We start from the raw sequence: 9,245 nt of genomic DNA on the forward strand, positions 1-9,245 counted from the left end.
ACTGACAGGCAGCAGTCTCAGTGATTTAGACTAGTTTGTAACTTGCTCATAGCTGGTATTGGATTGCTCTCTCTCGGCCGTCTTCCAGCCCTGAGCTTTCTTACAGGGCTTCAGTGTTTGAAGTTCATATCAGTTTCATTTATGAATACAGTAAATGAAAAGATTTGTATCTGTAGATTTTCTGCTACCTCAGGTCACGTAAAAAACAGCTAAAAGATCCAAGGATCTTGCCCAGCTTTTTTCTTGAAAGAACCCTGGATATTAACTATAACATCGTAGCTGGCAGCTCATTCAATACACCCACAAGCCAACATGTAAGGGAGACCCACATTTTCTTGGTTTAAAATGTACTTCCGCACAAAACCATAATATGGAAACCCACATTTTATCTGGTGCTCATGTAATATGTACCTACAGAATGAGGAGCTTATGGGCCACAACACAACAATTCAAGCTGTCCCTTGTGTGCTAGCAACAAGTTTTATGAGTATAGTTTCTTGACTCTGGAAGAGGAACCTTTTTTATTATAAATAATTTAACAGAAGCTGAATAAACCTGCTGACTGGCCAATTTACAACAAGAAACAGAACCAACTAATTTCATTTTGATGTTGGAGATGGAGAGACTGAACCACTTGTGATGTTATTTCCTGTGTTTCTTTCTTTCTATTCGTTATTATCTCATTTCCTGCACACCCCAGTTATTTGAACACTTCTCTGACAATACTTGCAACTTGCATCACCTTGGTTTTAGCAGCATGATGGATTCTTTGTCTGTTTATCATGGAGGCATCAGCCGGGAAACAGGTGAAAAACTTCTGAGTGCTGCTGGGAAAGATGGCAGTTATTTAATACGAGACAGCGAGAGCGTGCCTGGTGTATATTGCCTCTGTGTGCTGTAAGTATTGAGACAGATGCATTGGAAAATACATTTTCAATTTCAGTGCAAATTACAGTATCAGTGCCAGACTTCAGTCATCACAAATTCAGCAGTGATGGAGAAAAATGGTTCTCTAAAAAAAACTTTCTCAGAACATGATTGAAACTTTGTTGATTTGATGTACAAATTATATTTTTGGCAACAGCAGCACTGCTTATTGATGTTCACTTATGTTCAAAACAGTTACTGTAAAAAGCTAATTAGTGCATGTATTTTTATTGTATGTATACATTTTAGCTAGAGACGTATGTCTTCTGTACAGTTATTATTCACTTTAAAAACTAGGATTTGGCTCATTTAAGGTAATGTATGTCTTCACTAATTTAAAGAAATTAAAGAGATTAATTTATTGTTACATACTAATAAGACTGCCTCTTATTAACGTTTTTTTTCATGTTGAGCACAATGTCTTCATTCAATGGGCTTGGATCTTCACTAGTGAAACTACATTATAAAGTTAAAGTGTAGTCCAAATTGAATGCAATACAACTGACACCTAATCTGATCATGTTGTGCTGGAAAGAGTTTGAGTTTCAATAATGGTTGTGAATTTTTCAAATATTTGATTTATTAAATAATTACAAATATATTCACCATCTAGTGTTATTGGAATATGTCTTTGCTCTCTTCGTTTGCTTCGTTTGCTATTTAATGCCTGTGTTACCACAATTACAGAATTAAGATAATTGTAAATGTTAACCTGATGTTAATAAGTATCTCAGCATATAATTGCACATTATCGAATGTACTCTTCACTACATCATTATAAACACACTTTTACACATTTCGCAAGTCCATGCTGGCAAGTCAAGGTCTATAAATCCACTTTATAATCTAGGACATTTTCTTTACTTTAATATATTGGTATTGTTGTAGAGCAGCAACTACAGTCTAACTCTAAATGCTAAAAAAGTAGAAAGCAAAAAAAAAAGTTTGGCTGTGAAGCTTTATTTGGGTATTTGAGAGAGAAAGATTGCAGGATAATGAAACAGAGCTGATTGATAACCCCATCACTCTCAAGTAAAAACTGATTACTGATTGTAATCTTGACAAAAATTGTATGATTTGGTATTATTGTGCAATATAGTACATTAATTATTATGACCCCAAAAATGTAAACGTACAAGTTAAGGATAAAAGTGAATATTCCTGATCTTACAGTACATTGTTCACCTCATGCATTCCGGCCAACAGGATTAGCAGTTTTGTTAGCCGGAAAACCAAAAGTAGCCAAAAGATTTTCTGTCTGCCGTATTTGAAGCCCTCAGCATGTTTTAGATACTGCGTAATGAAAATGCACAGTACAAATGGCACACAGAAGAGTAGTTATTTGTATATTTACAAACATTTGGAAGCGAAAATGTATCCTGGACTATTACTAGTTCAAACCAAGTGGGAGCCGCCATTCGGTCTCTGGGCTTGTCACTGGATAAGTATTGTAATGTTTAGTAAATGAATAGCTCTTAAAAGAGCCATTGAAAAGGAGAGTTTAGTTGTCATTGACATCATTTCTTAAATTTAACCCACTGTTTGCTGCTTTTCTTTATGTAGGACACTAAGCTTTTAGTTTCTGTAGGCCCACCTCATTGCTGCAAAACTTAAATCTGGAGTCTCGCTTTATTTCAGTTAATTTTATAGTATTCCCATTGTTGTGTGCATTACATCATTTTTGCAGAACCCACATTAAAAAAACAAATTAGTGGGTTGCTGATATATTGCGTTTACACAGAAACAATGAAGCTTGAGAACAGAAGGTGCTGTGTGATGGGCAATCAACATAAAAAGTAATGTTGGATCGAAATGTGTCTTGCTAAATTGAGTTCACTGTTGAGTTCAGTGAATATATGGAGTATCAGGCTTTTTCTCAGGTCGTTGGTCATACCAAAGATTTGTGCATTGCATAAATTAAATTGTTAATAAAAAGATCTATAAGTAATGTGATGACGGTATGTTGCATTATGTGAAATTGTGTAAGCAGTACTATATGGATTTTAGTACTGCTAAATAATGGTTGTAGATGTTTCTGCTTCAACCTCAGACATCTATAGGAAGAGTCTTTATGACAGGTTACATTTTTTTTCCGTGGGATAAAACGAGTTCAGGATGTTTTTGTAAACAGTTGAATGAAAACAAATAGAAGTACTAATGTGTGACATAAAACTAGTTTTTGCAGTTAATATACAATGTAGGTAGCTGCAAATTGAAGTATTATACCCATGTCAGAAATAAGATTATTCAGTGACTCATTAATTATACTGTATATAGGAAATATTCCTTGTTAAACTAGTTTTGAACGACTTATTTATGGTATCAAGTAGAGGTTGAGGTGCTATAGTAAACTAATTTAAAACAGAGTACCAATAATTTAATCTAAAAATCTTTGTGCGTTTATGTGGAGAAAAAATAAATAATGTACAGACATTCCTTGTACAGACAGGAATTGTGTCTGTTACTAGTAAACTCACATATTTTAAGTAGGTATTTTAATCAAGAAGCTCAAAAACATGTTAGAAAAATACTCCCACTCATAAGAAATTATAGCACCAGAAAGTGAGAGACATGAATGCCAGAATAGAATACAAAGGAGAAGGTAGCAGGACAAGGCGATGAGATAAAATGTTCCACTTTGGGCAGCCAAACCATATGACATTTTCTCATAGAACAGTCTTGTAATTGAATTTGCTGCATGCTGAGGAAATCATAATCTAATGGTTTGGACATTTCATACAGAAGTCACAGTTTCTTAATTCATGCACTTCCTTTATTCTTTGTGACTCCCTTGACTTCTCTGTTCTAACACATTTAATTTTAAATTTTACATTTTTAAAGCTGTCTTGATCTGAAATTATGAATTATGAAGCGCTTATCTGCCATAAATTAACTTACTTCAAGATGTATTTTCAGATGCAAATTGAACACATTGAACATCATAGAATTTTTAAATGCTTTACAAATTCATCTTCTATAGGGCACAGAAAACACATAATGCTAAATCTTACTTCAAAAATATTATTCATTTAATGGACTTTCTAGCATTTCAATTGTGAATAATTGTGAAAAAGATAATATTCATGTGGTTATATACAGTACACTGCTTATAGAGTTATGCAGTGTGAGGCATTACAAACTATTGGTACCAATAGCTTTTGTTTTTAATGCCTCAAAGTATATTGTATATTATATGCTTATACGAATTATATATTATATATTAACTGATATGTCATTACATTGAGCTTCAGTGGCTTTTATGTGACCTCAACATTGCAATGCGTGTCTTCCAAGATACAATGTTTCTTTAGCCAGAAATGTTAGCCTTCCTTTTTTACCTAACGCAATAGTTTTTGCTGTGATAAGTTTGTGTTTTTAAAAGGGGACATTTCTTTTCAAAAGCCTGATTCTATTACAGTAATATAACTATGGCTTATTTAAATTGTAAATATATAGATTTTGCACTGAGAATTAATCTGAAGGATGGCTCAGCGAAAGTTACAAAATGTGTGTGAACCCAGAATAAAACGTTAATGTCTTAAATCATCCATCCGATGTCAGAAAGGTGTTCGCTGTGATATCAGTCAATTGCAGGGCACAGGCATATACACACTGTTTGGATATGCCAGTTAACAACGCCTGCATATCTTTAGAAGGTGGGAGGAAACCTGAGCACGTTGAGAGAACTGAAATAAACTTTGGAAAAAGCATGAAAACTCCACATACTGGCTGAGCCAAACAACAGCAGTACCAAGTACCACACAAGCATACCGCTGATTCTAATTCATATTCTGTTTTATGTCAAATGTATTGTCTCTTATAAACAACAGTTCCGTAAAATGATTTTGGGAATTGGAATGCAACGCAATTTATTAATGTCTTAAAAGTTTGAATTACTTCTAGAATAATTTTTATTTATTGTCTTGAGTTGATGGGAGAATGTTATTAAGATCTGTCATTTGGTTTACAGATTCAAAGGCTTTGTCTACACATATAGGCTGTACCAGGTTGAAGGGGGATCTTGGACAGCTGAGGTAAGAGACAAAAATGTTTAGCAACTGGGGCTGCGTTTTAATCCAAAGCAACACGTACTTGTGCCCATTTGTGCGGCAGAGCAATTAAGTGGTAAAGTCTGAGTGAAGCATTTTGCTCAAGGGTACCAATGCAGTATCCCATCAGGAAATTGATTTCACAATCTTCTAGTCTCAAGTCTACAGCCAATGACACATCCACACTGCTGTTTTGTTTCTTCTGTTCTCATATTAATTATATATGCATGTATTATAATCCACTCTTAGAACACTTAAGCCTTGGGTGGTAAAATGTCAGAATGATAAATTGTTGAATTTTTAAATACGGTAGACTGAAAATGGAAAACATCTGTCAAATTAAATGTTTTTTTTCTCATTCATTATTTGGTATTATGTCTCGTCTCTGTCTTTTTTATGTGTTTTGCAAGATTCAAAATTAACTGATGAAAAATGAGAAAAGACCTGAAATAATACCATATACTTGAAGATGCACTGTAGACACTATGCTGAATGTTTGTTCGTTTTGTTTTTGTTTTTAGACAGCTCCCGGTGTCCATAAAAGAATGTTTCGGAAGATCAAGAACTTGATAGCAGCCTACCAGAAACCTGACCAGGGCATTGCAATTCCTTTGCTTTATCCAGTTACCGTTGAAAATAACTATATCAGTAAATCCAAGACTGGGCACGATACTGAATCTTACATGCATTAGATAGAAGTTTGGCTGAGTCAAAGAGTTGTCAAAACACCATCATTTTCTGAAAATGTCCTTTGTTACTCCCTCTGTGCAATGACTTCAGCTCAATGATACAATGTGCTTATAAAATGTTTTTATTTTGCAGACCTTGTATTTCACTTGGAGTTTTCCCTGTTTTTACATGAACTGTCCATTTAGCCATTTTAATAAGGAATATACGTGATCATCTGCAATCATTGGTGGATGCCGAGTGCTTCCCTATCTGTGATACGATTTGGTGTAACAAGATCAAATAAATGACTGCATTAGAAAAAAATGGCAAAATAGGATAGAGCACAGCTTTTAAAAAATCGGACAATTTGAAAGGTGTAAAAATATATATTTCCATTGAGAAAAAATGCCAATATTATTTAACTTTACATCAAAACTGACTTAAACTTACTAAATATTAAAAATATATATTTAATTTAATAAAATAATTGTTTTCTGGATGACTATCTGACTCAGGCATAATAACTACAGGTCTTCAGGAAAGGATTGTATATTTCAAATATATTATATATGCCTCCTTCACCTGAAGAACTTCAATGGACGTTCTGTATAATACCGAACCATGACTCTGGACATTTTCCTTTCCAGATCAGATGCCAGTGGACTAATCTTGATCACCTTGTCCTTAAATTACTCCCCCCTCAAAGAATGTTGCATGTATTTGGATGTGGACTTTACAACGGTCAAGACCAACCAAAACTCAGTCCTGTTTAACAAGTTTAGCTTTTGAGAGACTCTTAACTACTTGCTCGTACTGTTAGAGAAATACCCACCCTGCATTTTTTAGCGCAGTCTGGTGAAGATGTGATTAAATGAGCAAAAAGATCAGTCTTTTCCTGAGGATACTTCACTGTAATTAATAAGAGTAGTGTTTTTTTTTCTGATGCAAGTCATGAAAAATGCAATTTTTCTTTTAATAGATCGAGACAACTGAGATAATTACCTTTACATGTGCCCTGGGGCATTACTAAACACAGCATTTGATCTTCATATATATGTCAGTGGATTTATGTACATATATTGGATATATTGTGCATTTAACACAATAGAAATGACAACTTCAGTAAGATTTTCAACTGTTTACAGCTGGGAAAAAGGTGCAAATCCCATTCATTTGGGAAGCTCAGCACAAACATGCAATGCCAGTTTTATCTAGACCACAAGCCATAAGCTGTTGTCCAAGTATATTTTTTTTCTGCACTAATTTCCAAGAAAGGAAATTTTACTGGTGGGACTACATTGACTGACATAATGGCTAAACCATGACTGTGGAAAAAAATATTCCCTTGTCCTTGCGTCATGCTTTGTATTGTCACCCATGTGTTTAAATTAGATATATTCATAACTGGGGAAGGAGGAGAGAATCCAAGTGAACACCATATATTGTTTTGTGCACTCCTGATTAACAGGTTGTCACAGCTTTCATTGTATTGTAATTTTTGATTTTGTATTATTATCTTCACCGATTGAGAAAGGTTTTGATACAGCATAAAAATGTTTTGATGCAATATAAAAGTGTAAAACAGAAACAATAGTAGCTAAATTTAATTTCATTGTACGTTTATCGAAACATTAGAGACCATGTCTGACTGTGTTCTTAGAATACGTAAGATACGTTGAGAGTGTAACAACTTTCTAAATTGCATTTGTAGTTATACTGTGTCTTCATCACTTCAGAAAATATTATTGCCTTACTGCAACTCATCAGCTCTACACCTGTCCAGTCTTTCTGCAGTCTCTGCTTTGTTCTTATGCATTTTTTGACACTTCTGTATCTAGGTTACAAAACAACCAGGTCTTTCATTTAAGAGTTTTTGACACTTTTCATGCACTGATAATGAGAGGCGTTTTTGTTTTTCATTTTGTCTTTGTTATTGCTGTTGCTGTATTTAACCTGTCCTAGGAACGTTCCAATCAAAACATCTACTGACGAAGAAATCCATTCCATTGCAAAGACAGTGGCAGAAACAAAATAAATACGTTAATTCCATCTTTTAAAACAATGACCAAGAAAAGCAGTGTTTTTTTGTTATTGTATGATACATGGGATGTGTCCTAAGCTCTAAAATCGCGGTCTGTAGTAACAGAAACAAAAGAAATGGTCATAATTTACAATTTTAAGATAGACTGCATTGTAGGTTTTAGATAAAAGATTTTCAAATACTCCTCTGTATCCTGATTATTTGCTGCATTACCATGCAATAAGAACTAAAAAGGAGAATCTATACAACTCTTCTACAATAATGTATTCCACCTAATCAGTGGCCGCATCACTCATATCAGCAAGGCGAGCAGCAACACAATGCTGCAGGCTGTCATTCACCAAACAAAAGGTTTTTGTGCTGTGAGTAGAATTTGCTTCACCAAAAAAATGAATTTAACTGCATGTTTGTTTTTAAACCAGCTTTCTTGGCGTTATACATGGGCAGAATTATCTCTGTGTTTGTAAAGAAAACGAGTGATGAAACCATGAGTTTGCAGTGTAAAAAACGTTTGTTTTGCCCCTGTTTTGTTTCTAAATCCTTAATGAAATCTAACAATTATTTTCTTCAGACCTATCAGAACAGCTATGCAAAGTGTATAGATTACTATGTGATATACACATTGTTTAGGGGAGAATTAATTACTCGTTAGTGTGTGTAAGTATTATGACCTGTAAATGTCATTAGTGGGTGCATTGAATGAGAACCTCTGGGTTGATGTAATAAGTTGCTTTTGCACTTATCATTTTGTATGTATTTTTTGGTATTTTAAAAATTCTTTAATGGATAAAATACTTAGATTTTTCTGTTGGAAATTGAAATATTTGTTTTCCTATATTATGGATACAAAATGGGTGTATTTTGTTTAATATCTCTCAGAGTTTGTCAGCATTTTGTCAGAGGGGAATATGGTGTGCTTTTTAACTTACTTCAGTACAGCGGTTAGATCTGTAATTTATATTAACATTCTTTCCTGCATAATTCAGAAATCATGAGTCAAACTGCAATATTCCAATCTTGGTTCACATGATATACTATATGGTTTAGAATTTTTGTTAGTCATTACTACACCCTTGTATAGCTCTGTGGTTGTCATTTCTGTTTTTTTTTTTATAAATGTCATATGGAAATATGAAATTTACATTTTAAAATAAAATTTATCAAGTTGTACATATTGGTATGCTCAAATTCTTGCATTTAAATGCACAGTTCCCTAATCCTTTACCAAGTTTTTGAAAAAAAAAAACAAGCAAAATATATTCATGTTATATTGCTTGTGCTGATAAAACATTTTAAATAAGTGATCTTCAGTCTTGGTTTTGGAGTACTCTTGTGTCAGCTACTTTTTGTTCTTACTGATCCTTTAATAACCTAATTGCTGACTAATTGAGCTGTTTGTTTGTCTGGGCTTTTTTCTGCTCTTAAGCCTTAGCATTAAAAATGTCCCCTTTACAGCTGGACCTGGGTAACACCTATGACTTCTGGTTTCCCAACCAACTTCTTCCTTACAGGGTAATTTCTTTTTTATTTCAGGCCTTTAAAAAAAAATATTTCAGGTC

The 9,245-nt window shown here is 33.8% G+C and overlaps 1 protein-coding gene across 1 annotated transcript; it reads left to right on the plus strand.

Annotated features, from left to right (window-relative positions):
• Positions 1–591: 591 nt before the first annotated feature.
• sh2d1aa (SH2 domain containing 1A duplicate a) lies at positions 592–8,856 on the plus strand. The gene is made up of 3 exons (XM_015351287.2): positions 592–897; positions 4,898–4,961; positions 5,498–8,856. Exons 1-3 carry the CDS (start codon positions 758–760, stop codon positions 5,666–5,668), a joined length of 375 nt encoding a protein of 124 aa, XP_015206773.1. The 5' UTR covers positions 592–757; the 3' UTR covers positions 5,669–8,856.
• The last annotated feature ends 389 nt before the right edge of the window (positions 8,857–9,245 follow it).

Source organism: Lepisosteus oculatus, chromosome 8 (assembly GCF_040954835.1).
Source record: "Lepisosteus oculatus isolate fLepOcu1 chromosome 8, fLepOcu1.hap2, whole genome shotgun sequence".
Lineage (NCBI taxonomy): Eukaryota > Metazoa > Chordata > Actinopteri > Semionotiformes > Lepisosteidae > Lepisosteus > Lepisosteus oculatus.

What these genes read in the sequence shown, in the direction of transcription:
- sh2d1aa (XM_015351287.2), top strand. Translation starts at nt 758, where the DNA reads ATGATGGATTCTTTGTCTGTTTATCATGGAGGCATCAGCCGGGAAACA. An exon ending in GTATATTGCCTCTGTGTGCT is followed by an intron (nt 898 to 4,897) that starts GTAAGTATTGAG and finishes TTTGGTTTACAG; the next exon opens with ATTCAAAGGCTTTGTCTACA. An exon ending in GGGGATCTTGGACAGCTGAG is followed by an intron (nt 4,962 to 5,497) that starts GTAAGAGACAAA and finishes TTTTGTTTTTAG; the next exon opens with ACAGCTCCCGGTGTCCATAA.